This window comes from Bos grunniens, chromosome 23, assembly GCF_055505025.1.
Source record: "Bos grunniens cultivar Pamir isolate PY7600 chromosome 23, Bosgru_T2T1.0, whole genome shotgun sequence".
In the NCBI taxonomy this organism is placed as follows: Eukaryota; Metazoa; Chordata; class Mammalia; order Artiodactyla; family Bovidae; genus Bos; species Bos grunniens.
Window position 1 is genome coordinate 29,578,258 of NC_141187.1, and position 17,729 is coordinate 29,595,986.

Here is a 17,729-nt window from a genome sequence, read left to right on the forward strand (position 1 = left end):
GCTTCCGGCTGTCCAGTACACGTCTGAGAGCCCCTGGGTTGCTCATTATTTACATTTATGGTATAGACAGTGTCTCTATAGGCAGTATTTATGGTATAGACAGTCTCTGCATCTTAGTGGTCCTGCTTTTGGCTTTTCTCCCTGACTCTGCCCTGTATCCTCTCTGTCTCCATCCGTCTACTCAGGGGCCCACTGGTGTGGGGGAAAAGGGAGAGAAGACGCATAGGGAGGCAACTAAGACGATAAAACAGCATGTGCCCTTGTGTATTCTAGAGGGTTTACACGACTAGTTTGTCAATCTGTTGAGCTTATCCCTGTGTCTGGCATCATGACAGCCTGGTCTATCTCTAATCTCTCTGCTACTGACTTACTATGTGACCTAAATAAGTCATTTACCCTCTCTGAGCCCTAGTTTCCTATTTTTTAAAGAAAGAGGGTAGGGACTTCCCTGGTGGTCCAGAGGCTAAGACCGCACTCCCAATGCAGGGGGCCTGGAGTTTGATGCCTAGTCAGGGAACTAGATCCCATATGCCGCAACTAAGACCCAGTGCAGTCAAATAAAATAAATAAATAAGAAAGAAAGGAGGTAAACTAGACAGATTTCCAAATTCCCTCTCCATCCGGTCGTTGGTTTGCCATTCTGAGCGATTTGGGAAAGGGCTTTGGCTGGGAGGATGAAGGGATTTCTTTTGCGTGAGCGCTCAAGGCAGGACGTGATGGGGATATTTGATGAAACTGCATCTCCGCCCAAGTTGCTAGGATATGTTAGAGAGACTAAAACAAAATATTCAAAGATGAAAGTTCCCCCCACCCAGAAAGTCATTGCAGCTGAGGGAGCAGGACATGAGTTTGGGGAGAACTCGGTGTAATCTACCCCTCCCTTTTGGGCCCACATTCCTGAGCCCTTGGGTGGCACAGCTGATAGAAATTAATCGCAGTTAATAATTAATCCCTAAAGAGCAATGAGAGGCCCAGGCGTGGGTGGGGCCCAGACACCAGCACAAAGGGACGCCTCCCCAACTTCTCTTCCTGGGGCACCCACTCCCTCTCAAGCTTTGAGACGTGGGGGAGAAGTGGGACACGGGATTGAGGAAAGGGGACCACCCTCCCTTTCCCCAACAGCCCAGTGAATGGCCCTCTCCTGGGTCCTCAGAGTCTTATTGAGAGAACTGGAAAATCCAGTTGCCCAGCCACCCTCCCATCACCCCACACGCACCATTGCTCAGGACTGAGTGGGGAGCAGGAAGGCAGGCCGGTGAGGAGAGGCCAGCGGGCCTTCAGACATCTCTTCCAGCATCTGAGAAGCGAGGGGGTAGAGTCGCGATGGGGGCTGGGCTGCCCCTCGTCCTCCTCCTGACCCTCATCGGCAGCTCACAGGGGGCAGGTGAGTCTGGAGGGCTACACACCTGGCCCCCAAGACGAGAAGTGGGTGAGAGAGACATGGAGGCACCCTAGTCCTGAGGTCCTGAGGGCTCAGGGCTGAACTGCAGCAAGAGGGTCTGGAAGGGATGAAAGACCTTGGGTTGGGGTGGGGCAGGAGGGGCGCCCGCACCCCTGAGGGAGCCTGTTCCTGGCAGCTGGGTCCTCAGCTGTGCATCTGGATCCCTAGGGCCAGGAATGACTTTGCAACTGAAGTTGAAGAACTCCCTTCTGGCAAATTCCTCCTACAATTCCAGCTTCCTGGACTTTCTCCAGAAGGTAGTCCTTTGGGAGGGAAACAGAGGGGGCTGTGTGAACTTGGAGTGTGTTTCTGTGTTGGTCTGGGCGGCTGGCCCCTCCAGGTGTGAGTGAGAGCCATCTTACACTTCGCCCTCTGGCCCTTTGTATCCCTCAGTTCTGCCTCCTCCTCCACCTCCCCTTGGGGACCAACGTCACCCTGCATCAAGCAGGGTCCTCACAGCACGTCACCTGCAGAGTCTGAGAGCAGTCGAAGCCTGTGCCCTTCTCAGCTGGGGCATCCAGTCCCCGGAGAGCAGGCGCCATGCCCCGACCCTGTCTTCCAACAGGCCCTCACCCTGCTCAGTGGCAGTAAATATGCTGAATGCAGTGACCTGACTTTGTGGGTTCATGAGCGGAGGGGATGGCAGGAAAAGGGAACTGGATACTCAAGTCTCTGACTCTCCCTTGTTAAGCAGAGGGTTTCCCCGGTGGATGTGTTCTCTCCTAGCACCATGCCAAAGGCCTACTTGGGGACACACACACACACACACACACACATGCACTTCAAGTTGAGTTCCTCAGAGCACCTGGGAATAAAGGAACATTTACTGAATTCCTGCTTTGTTCCAGGCAAGAGGCTTTCCCATGTCAACGCCTGCAGCAAGCTCCCACGTAGCATAATAGATCTCATTATCCCACTTTACAGATGAGGAAATCGAGGCTTGAGAGGGTTAAGTCATTTGAGGTCCATTAGCAATGGAGACGTCTGACACCAGACAAATGCCTTGGCTTAAGCAAGATTTTCATTTCCTCTCCCTTTGCTTTCGCTTTGGGGCTGGGGGCTCAGGAACCTCAGGCAAGGATGTGGGCAGAACACGCCCAGGGATCCACACAGGTCAGTCAGGGTAGCAGGTGGGGTGGGGGACTGTTGATGTGAGAGATGAGGGATTCAGCTTGTGAGAGGATGGCCAGCCTGGCAGAACAGGCGGGGAAACAGCATGGGTGCCTATGGGAATGTGTAATCCCACAGGCCTATGCTTATGTCCTAGATGACTTTCTTATTCTCCCAGAACTTTTTTTTTTCCTGCTCTGGGGATTAGTTGAGGCATGTGGGATTTAGTTCCCTGGGCAGGGATCAAACCCAGGCCCCAGATTAGAAGCTCGAAGTCTGGTGCTTGCTTCAGCAGCACATATACTAAAATTGGAACAATGCAGAGAAGATTAGCACGGCCCCTGTGCAAGGATGACATGCAAATTCGTGACATGTTCCTTATTTTTAATTCATGTTGAGGTTTGACAGAAAACAACAAAATTCTATAAAGCAATTATTCTTCAATAAAAAAAGATTTTAAGAGCCATTAAAAAAAAGAAGCTCAAAGTCTGTTAAGACTGGACCACCAGGGAAATCCCAGTCTCCATTGCTTTACCAGCAAAATGAGGATAATGGTAGTACCTGCTTCCTTGGATTGTCCTGAGGATTCCATGGATAAGCTATCAAGGACACTTACCATGGTACCTGTCAGATAAGTGGGTCTGGGTGGTAGGAACTTTTATTAGGGTGGAAACCTGGCCCCAGTATAAAAGTCTTAGTCCCCTAGGGCTCTTCCTTCTCCTGCTTTTTTTTTTTTTTTTGGCTGCACGACATGCAGGAGCCCAGTTCGCAGATCAGGGATCGAACCTGGTCCCCTTGCAGTGGAAACACAGAGTCCCAACCACTGGACCACTAGGGAAGCCCCACCTCCTGCTGTTCTTAAGGCAGGCACTCATCTTACTCCACACTCAAGATGCTCTTGACCTCTTACTGGCTGACTCTAAATGCAAGCATGCAGCCCAGACTTGACCATGAAGGGCTACTGGTATGATTGCTTCCTGCTCTCCACAGTACCTGTCCTACCAGCCCGCTCCCAACCGCACAGCCTCACCACCACATGGAACTAGAGGCCGACTCCTTTGGAGCAAGGGAAAGGCAACAGTTCCAAATGGAGCATCCCTGAAGATACGAAAGCATAACAAAACAAAATTTCTATCGTTTCCTTGACAACTGTCCTGCGACTACTACCCCTGGAGGAGGAGAGGTAGCTGGGGGCTCTGTAGGACCCCAGTATTTCATGACTGACCCCTAGGCTGCACCAGTGGGCTGGTGGGTCAGGTGAATAGACCCCAAACAAGTTGAGGGATTGAATGTCCGGATCTCCAAAAGGATGGAGGAGCAGACAGTACAGTTTTTGTTGTTTAATTTTTTATTTATTTTACATGTGTATTTTTCTGACTCTCTCTGCTAGAATCAAAGTGAAAAAAAAGTTAAAGTGTAGTCACTCAGTCGTGTCAGACTCTTTGCAACCTATGGACTGTGTAGCCCACTAGGGTTCCTCTGTGCATGGAATTATCTAGGCAAGAATACTGGAGTGGGTTGCTATTCCCTTCTCCAGGGCATCTTCCCGGCTCAGGGATCGAACCTGGGTCTCCTGCATTGCAGGCAGATTCTTCACCATCTGAGCCACAGGGAAGCCTAAATCAAAGTACAAAAGAGCAAAGATTTTTGTTTCTCTCATTAATAAATCCAAGGGTTCAGAATAGAGCCCAGCATGTAATAGGTGTTCAAGAAAAAGGAAGGAGCTCACTCCCTCCTTTTCCTTCCCCTCTGGTGGGATGTGGTATACCGGTGGGAGCATTCCTTAGACCCAGAGTTGGGAAGAGTGTATCAAGATGGCAGGAATGTAAGATCAAAGGGGATACGGAATCCTCCATTGCGGAGTCCTGCACTGCTTCCGCCCAGCAAAAGAAACACCTATCTCGTCTAAGCCATTATCTTTGTTGCTTTTTAAAAATAACTTATTTTTTGTTTTTCAATTGAAGTATAGCTGATTCATAATATTAGTTTCAGATGTACAACATAGTGATTCAATATTTTTGTAGATTAGCCACCACTATCTCTGAAGCTTGGTTACAGCAGGCAGATAACTGACACCTAACTTACTGGGCTGAACGCCAGTAATTCCAGCTGACACTGTGGACTAGTTCCTTTTATTCCCTGAGCAAGTCTCTTCAGCTCTAAAATGGACCAAACACCCACCTCATGAGGTTCTCAGGAGGAATAAATGGCACCACAGAGGACCCAGCCAGGCCCACCACATACAGTAATTCTCAGAGCTGCTAGACAGAATGTCACTTGGGTGGCAGGCCCCTGAATTCCACCACCGAGACAAGGTGTGTAAGGTGGCTAGGTGGGCGTCTGCATGTGTGTACCCCTGTCTGAGGCTGTGCGGTGTGTCCCTAGCACTGAGGTCTCAGGTACACAGAAGCGGGAGGAACTCGATCCCCAGAGCAGCCTGCAGCTCCCCAGGCCTGTGGAAAGTCCCCCATCCCCTCAGCACCTCTGGAGATAAGGCCAAGAAGCGGGGAAGCTCCCTTTTGGTGAAAAGCAGAGGAAGAGCCTGCAGAAGTCGGGCCACTGTCCGTAAGTGCAGGAAGTAAGTGGAACCCGGGTCACTGTGCTCAGGCCCTACTCGGGAGCATCTCTCCTCCAGTGAGGGAGGCCCCGCCCAGCACCCACTCCCACCATGGCCCAGAGCATGAGGAGGCCGTCCCGCTTTTCCCAGACCAGAGTCAGGAACAACCAAGAGGTGGGAAAGTCAGGGCTAAGGGAAAGGATAAAAGGACCACAGCAGACACGTTTGGGATTTTAAGTTTATCTGAGTGGCCTCCTTCCCAAACTTCCAGGTGGGATTGCAGAGGAGGGAGGCCAGGGCACACACGTGAGTGTCTCGAGGTCACCCAGTCATCTGACCAAGCCAGTCTGTTTCCTCACTGACAAAACGAAGGGGCTGGACCACAGAACACCCCGACGCTGCCCGGTCTGTCCCCAGAGGCCTCAAAGGCGGGTCTGGGAGGAAGGAAAGTCACGGGGATGGTGAGCTCCCAGGGCTTGGAAAATCATCCATCAGCTGCCGGAGGTGAGAGGCCGCCTTGTCCAGTTTTGACAACTCCAACTGGAGGGAAGAAAGCTGGGCGAGGAAAGAAGTGGCTGAGAATGGAGGCAGGGGAACCACCCGACACTGTGTGCCCCTAACCCCATTCCCTCAGGGAGTCCGGCGTCCTGAGTGGCTCCCCCAGCCTCACCCTCTGCTGCCTCTGAGTCTCCGCCTGTCCCTCGGATGGGGGCCGGGCTAGGAGGCCATCAAGCTGCTTCTGCAACTTGTGTCTTCGGGCAGCCAGCCGAGGTAGGTGGGTCTGGGGGTCCACCAGGCCCTGTGGAAGAACAGAGGAAGAAGGCTCAGACCTCTGCCATCCACCCAACACTCCCTCCCGCTCACCCGCCACCATTCCAAGACCCCTCCTCACTTTACAGAACCCCCCCCTTGCCCTCCTCCCAACATCCTTTCAGCCCCTCCCTGCCCCCTCCAGTCTCCTCTGCTCACCTGCAGCTCCATATACGCCTGACTGGTGTCACTGAGGGCGGCCTGGACCCAGCCTGAGGGGGCTGCTGCACCAGGGGGTAGAAGGCCCACCGCCCCACAGTAGCCCAGGATGCCCAGCGGCTCCAGGAAGGCCTCAAAGAGGCCCTGCTCGCCTGGCTCTGAGCTCTGCAGCAGCACTGGGGAGGAACGGGAGCCGTCAGGTGGAGGGCCCAGGTCTTCCTCCCACACCTCCTAACTCTGGGCCCTGCCCTCCCAGCTCCACCCTCTTCCCCATCAGATCCTCCTGTCTGCAGGGACTCAGGAGCCTGGGGCCCGCCTCACCTCGGGGCCGGGCCTTGGTGAGCTGGTAGGTGGCACGCAGAGCCCTGAGCACCTGCACGGACTCCTGAACCCGGGAGAAGCGCCTCTCCAGCTCAGGCTGGTGCCAGTGCTCCTGGAGGTGTACATCCAGGGTCGGTAAGTGGGACCCCCCGAGACTCGGTCTCAACTCTCCTGGCTCTGACCTCCACCCACCCACCCCCATCTCCTTAGAGCAATGACCTGCTCTCTCCACCACACACACAATTCACCACCTCAAGGAATGGAACATGGCGAAAACTAGGGCATCATCTAAGAAGGTCTTAGATGATCCATGGACAATGTTTAGACCGAAGATGACAAACAACCAAAAATACATGATAATTTAAAAGGTATTATTCAAAGCTCATAAAACCCAGTAAGCAAAAAAAGAAACTTGGTTAAACTTGAAAATGATTTTTGGGTGAGTTTGTAGCATTTGAAAGCTTAAAACTACACTAAGATTTTTGGGATATCCTATTACCAAGATCTAATCCTCATCACAACCATGATACGTACTATTACTGTCCTCGGTTTAAAGATAGAGGAAATTGACACAAGGTCACACAGCTAGTGTCAGTCTGGTGACAGCATCCTGCTCTCAACCACTTGCTAATACTGCCCCCGACACCTTAGAGTTATTCCAGCCCTGCAGGAACAATCCGTCTTCCTCAAGACTCCACAGCAAAGTACAGACCAGCACTGTCAATGACCCCACAGCAGCAAGCCCTTCTAGAAGACTTCCCTCCGAATCTTTACCAGTAATCCCACTCCAAGACTCCATGGGTGTGACTCACCAAGCTGCGGGCACTCGGGTAGGGGGCAACACAGATGCTGGGGGCAGAGGGACCACCAGGCCTGGGGGGCAGCCTCTGCCAGAGCTCTTCAGCCAGGAAAGGCATCAACGGGGCGAGGAGGCGGAGACCGACGTCTGCGCAGAAGAACAGGACCTGAGGCGGCTCCAGAGGGCGGGGAGAGTGTGATAGCACCGGCTTCACAGCCTCCTACGGAGGAAGCCAATGGTCAGGGGGCAGCCATGGCCACCCCCTTCCTCCACACACTCGCTGCCCTGCCAGTGGGGATGCTGTGGGTAAACGGGAGCACCCAGCATCTCTGAGACCATGAGCTGTCCCCAGACACAGTAGGGAGCATGCGACAAGGGGAAATCCAGGGCAGGGACTCGGGGGTGGGTGAGGAATAAAACTGTCAGGGACGTTTGCATTTAGAATGAAAAGCATTGAGTTTTGTGTTTTTTTTTTTTTTTAACCACAGAGACAGAAATGTTTTTTTTAAGTTGAGAAACAGAAATCTAGGACAGGGGTCCTCAGCCAACAGTGTCAGGATCACCTGGGACAAGAAATGAACACGCTCACCACCCTCCCCCAAACCTGCCTGCCTGAGCTGCTCTGGGGGTGGGACCTGACACTCCATGGTAAACAAGCCCTCCTTTGAGAGAATCCCTGGGTCTAAAGACCGGTACTCTTGCTCCCTGTCGGCTCCCAGCCTGCCTAGGGTCCGAAGGCAGCAATTACAGGAACTGAAAACAATCTCCATCTATGATACGAAGAGCTGACTCACTAGAAAAGACCCTGATGCTGGGAAAGATTGAAGACAAAAGGAGAAGTGAAGTGAAAATCGCTCAGTCAAAGGGGGAGGCAAAGGATGAGATGGTTAGATAGCATCACCAACTCAATGGACATGAATTTGATTACACTCTGGGAGATAGTGAAGGACAGGGTAGCCTGGCGTGCTGCAGTCCACGGGATCGCAAAGAGATGGACACAACTTAGCAAGTGAACAACAAGCCTCCCAGCCCTGTGTTGTCAGACTCAGTTTTCTAGAAGTGTCCCCTTCTCCCTGCTCCTCAGGTGACAGGCAGGGAACAGTGCCCAGACCAGTCCCAGAGAAGAGGGGAACTGGGATTTCTCAATCTCATCTCTCTTCCTATCCTGAGGGAGGAATTCAAAACCCAGTTCAGAGCTCTCTGCCAGGGGACAGGGAGCAGGGCTGCAGGGGGCCTGCCCCCGCCTCACTCACCAAGTAGACATCACAGAGGTTGTGCAGCCAGAAGTGGTGCAGGGCGTGGGTGACGAGCGAGAGCTCGCGGGTGAGGAACCCCCGCTCGCAGTCCTGGGCCGTGCGGGCCAGGCAGCTGAGGATCCAGGTGTCCATGCGGGAGGCGGGGGACAGCTGTGGTAGAGGGGGCTTCAGGTTGGGACAACTCGATTCCCACCCAACTGCCTCCTTTCCTTCCAGACGCCTCCTCCAGGACTCAGATGTCGGACTACCCAGCTCCCAAGCATCTCCTCTTTCTGTCTTACCTCCTCCGCAGGTTGGGGTATGAATTCCTCCCCAAGAGCATTCAGGATAAAGCGCAGGGCATTCCAGATCTTATTGCAGAAGTGTCGGAAGCTCAGGACCTCAGAGACGGACAGGTGCAAGTCACCTCCTGGGAGGGAGTGGAGGTAGGGAGCATGTACTGGTGGCAGCTGCAGGGGATTCCGCGGCTCTGCCCCACCACACAGAGGCCACTGCCCGCTGCCCTCACCCAGGCTTACCCAGGGCCCCATGGGAGCACAGGGTGAACCTCAGAGCATCTGTCCCACACTCGGGGATCCCATGAGGGAAGTCCTTTCTCTGCAACGAGAAAGAAGAAGGGTGGCAGCTGCCTGTGAGGCTGCAGGGCCAGAAGGCAGGTTGCACAGGGAACTAACTGGCGGCCATGAACTAGAGGCTGGAACAGGTCAGACTCACCTGCGCTGAGGCTGCAATCGCCAGCTCTGCGGGGTCCAAGTTTCCATCCCTCAGCTTGTCCTGCAGTACCTGGGGTGGGTGAGTAATTCACTGGCCTCAGTGGAAGCCCCTGCCCCTACCAGGGTCCCTCCTAGTGGCCCTCCCAGTTCCAGCACTCCTGCCAGCCCCTCCCTTCAGCTCCCCTTCCTTTATCTGGAAAAACCCATGCCTCTTGGGGCCCTCCATCCTGACCTGCAGCTCCACCCCACTGATGATGTCCCGTGGGTCCAGCACGTTCCCCAGGGACTTGCTCATCTTCCGGCCCTGCCTGTCCCGGACCATGGAGTGAAGCAGGACCTGGAGGCATGGAGGGGGTCAGAAGTGTGGCCTAAAGAACTTTCCTCTGGAGGGCCCTTGGCTGTCCTTCAGGGATTAGAGGTTAGGCTGGAAAGTGAATCAGGACAAAGGAACTGGGAACCCAGAAAACCCCATACAAGGGGTTAGAATGGAGGACAGGGCTTAGAGGAGACTGGGGAGTCTCAGAGAAGGGCGGGGCACCAAAGGGTCTTTACCTTGCTGAAGGGGAGCTGCCCTGTGAGCTGGGTCCCCAACATGACCATGCGGCCCACCCAGAAGAGCAGGAGGTCACTGCCCGTTTCCAAAAGTGACAGGGGGTAGAAACGAGCCAGGTCCGGGGTCTTGGAGGAAAGAGATAAACAGTGAGAGGCCCAAGCCTGGGGCCTCCAGCTCTTCATAAGACTCTCTGAGGGGCCCTGGGGGTCATTTCCTCATCCCCACCTTCACTCTCTTCCTCTCAACCCACCTCACCTCTCGGGGCCAGCCCAGGGCAGAAAAGGGGAAAAGAGCGGAAGAGAACCACGTGTCCAGGACATCAGGGTCTGGAATACAGAATGGAAACAATTGGAACCTCAGCATCAGGACCTCAGCCCACTGCTGCCCACCTCTCCAGCCCGACCCTCATTCACAGAGACCAGGGCTCTGCCCCATTCCCAGCTTCCCCGACCCCACCTTTCCCACCTCAGTACCTGCTCCCTCCCCAAACCCACCTCAGGTGGAATACCCACCCCTCTCCAGGGTCAGCTCCGCCCCTGGTCTCCCTGTTAATTCTGCAGCTACTTCTCTGGCCTCAGCCTCTGTCCGCCCGACCACCCAGAAGTCCTCCGTTTCACCCTGCAGAAGTAAGGAGTAGGGGGCAGTGAGAGAGAACAGCACGGGACAGGTGTGAGACAGCACTGAGTGTTCATGGTCTCTGGTGGGCTGAGAAAGGCTGGCGCCCTCTGGTGGTGAGATGAAGAAATGCCATCTCAGAAGCTGAGCTCTCACAACAGTAGTGTGGGATCAGAAGCACAGCTGGGACCAGCGCTGGAAGCCCTCTGACTCCTGTGCTGAGGCTCTTCTGGCCAAACCCAGCCCTCCCTTCCACTTTCTCCTACTGACCTTTGCATGTTCCTCTACAACCAGGTAGGCTGGAATCCGATGGCCCCACCACAGCTGCCGGGAGACACACCAGTCCCTGCCAAGAGGATAGGAGTGATTTTTTTTCTTCCTTTTTCCTATGAGTGATTTCTTAGTATGATCAGTGGGCCCCCTTCCCCCTCCCCTGAGAGCTCCCCTTCTTACCCAATGTGGGAAAACCAGTGCTGCCAGTTCTTCTGGTGGAAAGAGGGACTGAGGTCCAGGGCCCCCGACTCCACGGCCTGGAGGGGGAAGGACCTTAATGGTGGTTCCCTACCTGCACCCCTGATCCCCATGAATGGGACCAGTGGTCTCTGAGATGGTTCTGAAACTCAGAAAGAACCTCCCAAGCCTCCTGAGAAGAGTCTGGACTTGAGTGAAGATGCAAGCCAGCCCTTTCTGGGCACCCTGCCTCCATCCCCCCAGCTCTCCCCTCAACAAGCATAGCTAGAGAGGGCCCCAGCCTCCCTGTTTCTTCATTCCCGCCCAGGCCCCAGGCCCTCCCCACACTGCAGCCTCACCTTGGCGGCTCGCTCCCCCATTTCCCGGCAGCGGACAAACCACTGGCTCTTCAGTAGGTACTCTACCACGTCCCCGGAACGGCTGAAAGGGACACAGGACCCGACTGCGCAGGCCCTCAGTGCCGAGGACATAGCAGCCAACAACACAGACACAGAGCTCGTATTCTAGCCTGAGGGGTGCACAGCCCATCCTGCAGTCACTCTTAAGCTTCGCCCATCCCCTTCTGGGGGCGGTCAGAGGAAAGGAGTGAAAACAGGCTTACCTGCAAATGGGCAGCACCATGGGGTGGTTCTGGAGGCCCCGGAACAGGCCCCGCTCCCTCAATGCTGACAGAATCTTTTCCCGGGCCACAAATCGGTGAAGACCCTGCAGAAAAGTAGCAAAAATAAAGCTTAAAGGCTACTAGAAAAATAAGAGGGTGGGGGAGGGGAGATGGGGCAGAGGGTGCCCTCAAAGGACGGGGTATCACTGGGCTGGTACCACCTGCAGCCAGTCCTCACAAAGGGCGGTCATGGTCCCATCCTCCGCAATGACACTCCGGGGGCTCAGGCCGTGTCGGGCCCCCAGCTCAGCATCGGCAGGGCTGTGCGCTGGAGTCACCTTCACCGCCCCTAGGGGAGCAGGACTGCCGTTAGCACCGGACCCTGACCCTGGCTTTTGCTTTTCCAGACGTGTCACCATCGCCCACGCTACCCCATCCCTCCCTCTCATCCCCCACTATCCACTGAGACCACCCTTCCCCTACTTTCTGCCTCTTCCTGGTTCTCTCCCCTCCCCTCTCCCCCAGAAGCCCTGACTTCCTGTCTCTGCCCTGCCCCCACTTACCTGTGCCCAGGTGTGGCTGAACAGTGCAGTCTGTGATAAGAGGGAGAAGCTGCCCCGTCAAGGGATGACAGAGTTGTCGCCCATGTAGATGCTAAAGGGAAGGGAGAGGGATCAAGGACAGACACATGTGTCGGGTAGAAGGGTCTGGGCTGGGCATGAGAACCCTGGAAATACGAGGGTGAAAACCAGAAGGTAAAGACCTACAGCAGGGCTCAGTAAACATTTTCTTAAGGGGCCAGAGTGTAAGAATTTTAACCTTTGCAAGCCAGGAGGAAAATTCAGTCTCTACAACTCTGCTCCACTGCCATGGCAGAGTTAGACAACACATGATGGAGCTGCAGATGATACATAGGGAACGAGGGTGCTCATACAGAAACAGGAGATCTGGCCCACGGGCCACAGTCTGCCAGCCCTGAGCTGAAGTGTAACACCAGGAAGAGAAGGGACCTGAGTCAGAGCCACTGGAGAGCTGAGATAAGGGAAATTTCAGGAAAAGGAAAAAGGAGCAGAGAGGAGGAGCTGCGATCCCAAAAGGAAGGGAAGAGAAAGTATGGGGGTGGAAGGCCAGGCCGCAGGGAGCACTGAGTATTACCGTGTAGCGGGAATCATCAGGATGGACCGCCACAGCCACGTCTCCAGGCAGCGTCTCTGGCCTCGTGGTTCCCACCACAACCTCTGCATCTGAAGACAAAACTCAATCACTTAAAGGTGGTCCTCGCCCTCACCTTGTACTCCTGACACAGCTAAAGTCGGGAGAACTGGAAAAGGTGGGAGGCAGGGATGGTCAAGGTAGAGCAGGCCCCCAGGAGTAACTGGAGAAAACAAGGACCAACGTCTATAGGACCCTGGGGTTTCTGCTAAGCTAATGACCAGAGGCCTAAGGGGATGTCTGGGGCTACAGAATTCCTCAACAGCCCGCTTGGGAGACAAGAGTAGAATGTTAATAAATCCAACTAGAATCTTTGCTTGGTGCCCTTATCATAAATGCTGTGCCTTCTTGGACGCAGCACCAGTCCCTCCTGTAAGAAACCTCTGACTATTCCAGCTCATCCATCTTCCCTTCTCCAAACCCCTGGGAATACTTACTGCTCAAACCACACTTCAGAACTAACCCTTTGTCTCTTTTAGGGGTAGCAGCCTGCTGTGGAATTACACTAAGCTCCCTCAGGGCAGTGACTGCGTGCACTTTTCTTACATGGCCCAGGATACCCAGGGTGAGTATCTCCAGGACGCAATACTTCCAAGGTTCCCTATGCCCCTCCATCCAAGTCACATGGAAGACAGGCTGGTGGGTTGCCTCCAAAAGCCCAAGGTGGGCTCAAGAAAACAGGGGAAGCAGAGGTTAAGTGGGTGACCCTTCCAAGGACTACCCTCACCAGGCTCTCCATCCACGGGGAAGGCCACGGAAAAGAGGAGGCCGAAAGACACGGGGGTGGGGCAGCCAGGCAACTGAAGCTCCGTGCGGCCAGGGAGGGGCCGGCTCTCCACCTGGGGGCGTGGAAGAGGCAGGGTCAGAGAGCAGCCTCTCTGCAAGGCTCACAACTGGTTTCCCACCTCCACTCATCCATAGCCCCGGCCTCCCTGCCATCCATCAAAAAGCCACTCAGAGGACCTGGGAGCCACTTCCTTCCCCTCACCTAATCCTTGTGCCGTCACAGTTAAAGAACATATTCACTGGACTTCCCTGGTGGTCCGGGGAAGGGATCACCCTTCCATGGGTTAAGGGTTAAGAACTCGCCTGCCAGTGCAGGGGACATGGGTTTGATCCCTGGTGTGGGAAGATTCCACATGTTGCAGGGCAACTAAGCCCACGCACCACACCTACGAAGCCCTCGCTCTAGAATCTGTGCTCTGCAACAAGAGAAGCCTGGGCACCGCAACTAGAGAGCAGTCCCCACTCGACACAACTAGAGAAAGCCCACAAACAGCAAGGAAGACCCAGCACAGCAAAAAATACAGAAGTAAATATTCACTGAGCACTTAAACCACACGCAGGTATTATGCCAGCCTCCTAGGAGTTCTCGCTGAATTCTCACAACACCCCTGTGATGCAGGTATTTCCATCAGCCCTGAATTTTACAGACCCAGGAGACTGAGGCTGACAGGCTAACAGCCTGTCAGGAGCCACATCGCTGGGAGGTGGCCAGATTCAGATGTGAATCCCGGCAGGCTGGCTCCAGAGTCCGAGCTCTCCCCCGGGCTCAGAGCTCTCACAAACCCGCCTCTCCTCTGCCTCACCTCAATATCCGAGATGGCGGAGCGTAAGGCACACGACCAATTGACCAGCTGCCGGCTCCGGTACAACAACCCAGCCTTGTAGAGCCGCACGAAAGCTTCTGTCACGGCCACTGAGGAGCCCTAGGATGACCTGAGTGTCCACATCCAACAGCCTCCTCTCAGCCCACCCCCTGCCAGGGGCCCAGGCGTCCCCCTGGCCCCCCTAGCATACACAGCAACCCGCCTCCTTGCACAGAACTCTGAACACCTCCCTGACACCCACAGGGACCACAGCACCGAACACTCACGGTATCCATGGTAAAGCACTCTCGGTCCCAGTCCAGGGAGGCCCCCAGCGCTCGGAGCTGCTCACAGATCTCGCCACCTTTCCTGTGCCCAGACAGATTTGGGTCAGCAAACATGTCCCAGACATCAACTATGTCCCGGGCCTAGTGAAGCCCCAGCGGTGCTGGACTCTGGAGTGAGTTCGAGACTGATCTAGCCTCAAGAAGCTAATGGAGACACACAGGCCCAGTATATGGCTTTCTGTGATATTGAAAGAAACATAACATTTCTAGTAAAAGGGGAAGGGGCAGCCGATTTGTGGGAAACACAAAGAAGCTTTACAGAGAAGACAGCATGTGATAACAGACCTGGAAGAAAAAGGGTAATTTCAAGAGGATGCAAAGTGGGAACAGGTGAGGAGAGATGATGAAATCCAAGCAAAGGAAAATGGGATAAATGGAAGAAAAAACATATATATATATACACACACATATATATATATGGGGGAGCGCATGCATGCTTAGTTACTCAGTCACGTCCAACTCTTTGACACCCCGTGGACTGCGGCCTACTGGGCTCCTCTGTCCATGGAAATTTCCAGGCAAGAATATTGGAGTGGGTTGCCTTTTCCTCCTCCAGGGGATATTCCCTAACCAGGGACTGAACATGTGTCTCCTGTGGCTCCTGCATTGGCAGGCAGATTCTTTACCACTGAGCCACCTGGGGAGCCCATATATATGTGTACATATATATATATATATGCACTTACACATAAATATATGCATTTTAACATATACAATACACAACAAATGCACACACACCAAGCTTGGAGACCCCACCAAATGCTAAGGGACTTCAGAGCTTACACTCCCACGGGAAGTTAGAGCTGAATGGGAAAAGCCCTGACTACAAGTTAGGAGAGGGGCTGGGAAGCCCAGATCCAAACCTGCTGTCTCAGCCCCTCCTGCCCTGCCCCCCATACTCACTCCTCCTTCCACTTCCACACCTCCCTAAGGAAGTCTTCCCGGCTCAGCTCATGTCTCCTCACGCCTCGCTCCTTCCACAGCTGTTTCTCCACCACAGCCTACAGTAAGATGAGGGGGCAGAGAATCAGGTCACTTTGGGGGAAGAAATCTCACTCAAGTAAAGGGATGAGTGGCAAAAGACATACTTGGGTTGCAATCCCTGCATGATCTGAGCCAGGGACCCACAGCACCCGATCCCCACGCATCCGGTGCCTGCGAAAGAAAAACCCTCATGGGAATCCATGGCTTTACATGTTCATTTAGCCTCATCCTTTCCCAATTTCTTTCTCCTCCAAGAACTCATGCAGCCCCATTCCCCTCTCACCAGCGCACAAGAGCATCCTGTATGGCCACGGTCAGCGCATGCCCAATGTGCAGGGAGCCTGTGACATTAGGGGGTGGGATACACATGGAAAAGGTCTCCCCTGTGGCCTGGGGCAGCCTGGCCTAGAAGGAAAGAAAAGTCAAATGGCAAGAGAGGACTGGATGTTCCCTGGGGAATAGCACCCTCTGGTGTCTCCAAAGCAGAAAGAACTATAGGAAAAAGTCTGGCAAGTAACAGGGAAGAGGATAACCTTTGAGACACCAGGGGGAGAAGATAAGCTTTCCCTGCTTTTCGGCAGGTATTCTTGCCTGGAAAATCCCATGGACGGAGGAGCCTGGTAGGCTGCAGTCCATGAGGTCGCTAAGAGTCGGACACGACTGAGCTACTTCACTTTCACTTTTCACTTTCATGCATTGGAGAAGGCAATGGCACCCCACTCCAGTACTCTTGCCTGGAGAATCCTAGAGACGGGGCAGCCTGGTGGGCTGCTGTCTATGGGGTCGCACAGAGTCGGACATGACTGAAACGACTTAGAAGCAGCAGCAGCAGCAATGTGGTAGGCTGTGAGCTCCAGACTCGTGCCCACCAATCTTATGGGCCATTCTGTCCTGGGGATCATTTAGCACTCCTCCCTGCCAGGTACTAACCTGATATTCTGGTTTGAAGAAGCCCTCTCGCACCCACCAAGGGTACCAGGCAGCCTCAACGTACTGGGGGCTGTATGCAGGAGGCAGGGGTCGGGAGACATCTAGGAGGCAGAGGAGAGCCCCACTAACTCCTGACTTCTGTTCCCAGGTTGCATTTCAGCAGACCGAATGGGCAACCAAAATGTGAGGGAAAAGGCCTTCAGGTTTCCTAGTTACCTTTCTTTTCTCCATGTTCCGTGGGGATTTCATACAACACTCTCTCCTTAGGGGTCCAGGCCTTACTGGATTCTGCAGGTGACTGCAGAGAGGAGGAACCAGAATGCGGGCTGCAATTTCAGGATACCCCAGGCATCTGGAATCCAGCCAGTCTGTCCTCCAGTGCTCTCCCAAGATTTCTCAGAGAACCAAGGACCAGCTGTCGGGACTCCTAACCTTGCTCTTGGGGGCTATCCCAGCCTCCAGCGATGCCTGCTTCTCTCGCAGGCGCTTCTGTTTGGCTTCACGGTTCCTCCGGGAGATGGCTGATCCATTTGGCTCTGACTGGGTGGAAAGGGGACGGGACCTGGGGAGGCCCCGTGAGGGCCTCAAGCCCCAAAGCGGTGGTCGAAAAGAGGTCAGAGGTAAATGAGGCATCGGGAGTGCTTGGCAAGGGGCCAAAGTCTGTTCCAGCTACAGCACATTGGGAGGGTATGGTGGTGAGGGAGGGTCACAACTCCCAAAGTCACACCCTCTTACCCCCGCCTCTTCCCGCCTCCCTCCAGCAATGATTGATAAAGTATCTAGCCCATCCCTCACAACCCTCCCTCTGTGAGGACTAGAGTAGACAGGGTCTTCTAATTAGCAGCGCTCTTCCGGGACAGAGTAAGTCTCAGGCCCTCAACCTATTCAGCTGAGATGTGGGGGTGACCGTAGACACAGAGGAGAGGGAAAGGACTCAGGGATTCTGGCAGATGATGGACATCAGAGCCAGCAAGAGGTCCCACCAGGATCACTACTTGTCCGCCTCCTCAAAGGCCATCTGCACTGCCCCCAGCCCGCGTGCTGATCTGCCTTCCCGCCCGACGCACCGCGCGGGTCCTGATCCTCCAGCACTTCCCACTCCCCGATCGCCGGCCCGCTGCGCGCTCACCCGGTGAGCCCGCCGCTATCTCAGGGCGCCCCGCGGCGTGGAGCGTAGGGGGGCGGCGGCAGGTACTGAGGAACCAGCGAACCCGGCCCGAGCGTGACTCGCTAGCCGCGCGGCGCTGAGGCGGAGCCCCGC

General features: G+C 54.6%; 2 protein-coding genes and 1 non-coding gene across 20 annotated transcripts; 2 read left to right on the forward strand and 1 right to left on the reverse strand.

The window, feature by feature from the left end:
- The first annotated feature begins 990 nt into the window (after positions 1 to 990).
- Positions 991 to 2,050, forward strand: SFTA2 (surfactant associated 2). The gene is made up of 3 exons (XM_086369505.1): positions 991 to 1,384; positions 1,610 to 1,698; positions 1,835 to 2,050. Exons 1-3 carry the CDS (start codon positions 1,324 to 1,326, stop codon positions 1,919 to 1,921), a joined length of 237 nt encoding a protein of 78 aa, XP_086225631.1. The 5' UTR covers positions 991 to 1,323; the 3' UTR covers positions 1,922 to 2,050.
- Positions 2,051 to 2,830: 780 nt separating this feature from the next.
- Positions 2,831 to 2,937, forward strand: LOC147347129 (U6 spliceosomal RNA). Its single transcript, XR_015153296.1, has one exon. It is a non-coding gene; the product is annotated as a U6 spliceosomal RNA (small nuclear RNA).
- A 2,395-nt stretch (positions 2,938 to 5,332) lies between these two features.
- On the reverse strand, positions 5,333 to 17,719 carry VARS2 (valyl-tRNA synthetase 2, mitochondrial). Of its 18 annotated transcripts, none has more exons than XR_015152128.1 (30): positions 17,598 to 17,719; positions 16,901 to 17,137; positions 16,685 to 16,766; positions 16,469 to 16,569; positions 15,822 to 15,943; positions 15,643 to 15,709; positions 15,458 to 15,555; positions 14,495 to 14,576; positions 14,208 to 14,327; positions 13,346 to 13,457; positions 12,562 to 12,650; positions 11,970 to 12,060; positions 11,628 to 11,755; positions 11,407 to 11,510; positions 11,144 to 11,225; positions 10,788 to 10,864; positions 10,605 to 10,680; positions 10,232 to 10,337; positions 9,970 to 10,045; positions 9,719 to 9,844; positions 9,399 to 9,503; positions 9,168 to 9,236; positions 8,972 to 9,050; positions 8,735 to 8,862; positions 8,451 to 8,603; positions 7,211 to 7,417; positions 6,399 to 6,510; positions 6,078 to 6,253; positions 5,779 to 5,907; positions 5,333 to 5,663 (listed from the first exon to the last, which is right to left on the reverse strand). XR_015152128.1 is itself a non-coding variant. In XM_086369474.1 (30 exons), exons 2-30 carry the CDS (start codon positions 17,099 to 17,101, stop codon positions 5,559 to 5,561), a joined length of 3,198 nt encoding a protein of 1,065 aa, XP_086225600.1. In that variant the 5' UTR covers positions 17,102 to 17,137; positions 17,598 to 17,719; the 3' UTR covers positions 5,333 to 5,558. The 18 variants fall into 18 exon arrangements, 12 of the variants coding, with proteins under 12 accessions (XP_086225600.1, XP_086225597.1, XP_086225604.1 ...); XR_015152126.1 differs by having other exon boundaries at positions 9,399 to 9,590; positions 9,975 to 10,045; positions 17,536 to 17,719; XR_015152124.1 differs by having other exon boundaries at positions 17,536 to 17,719.
- Positions 17,720 to 17,729: the final 10 nt, after the last annotated feature.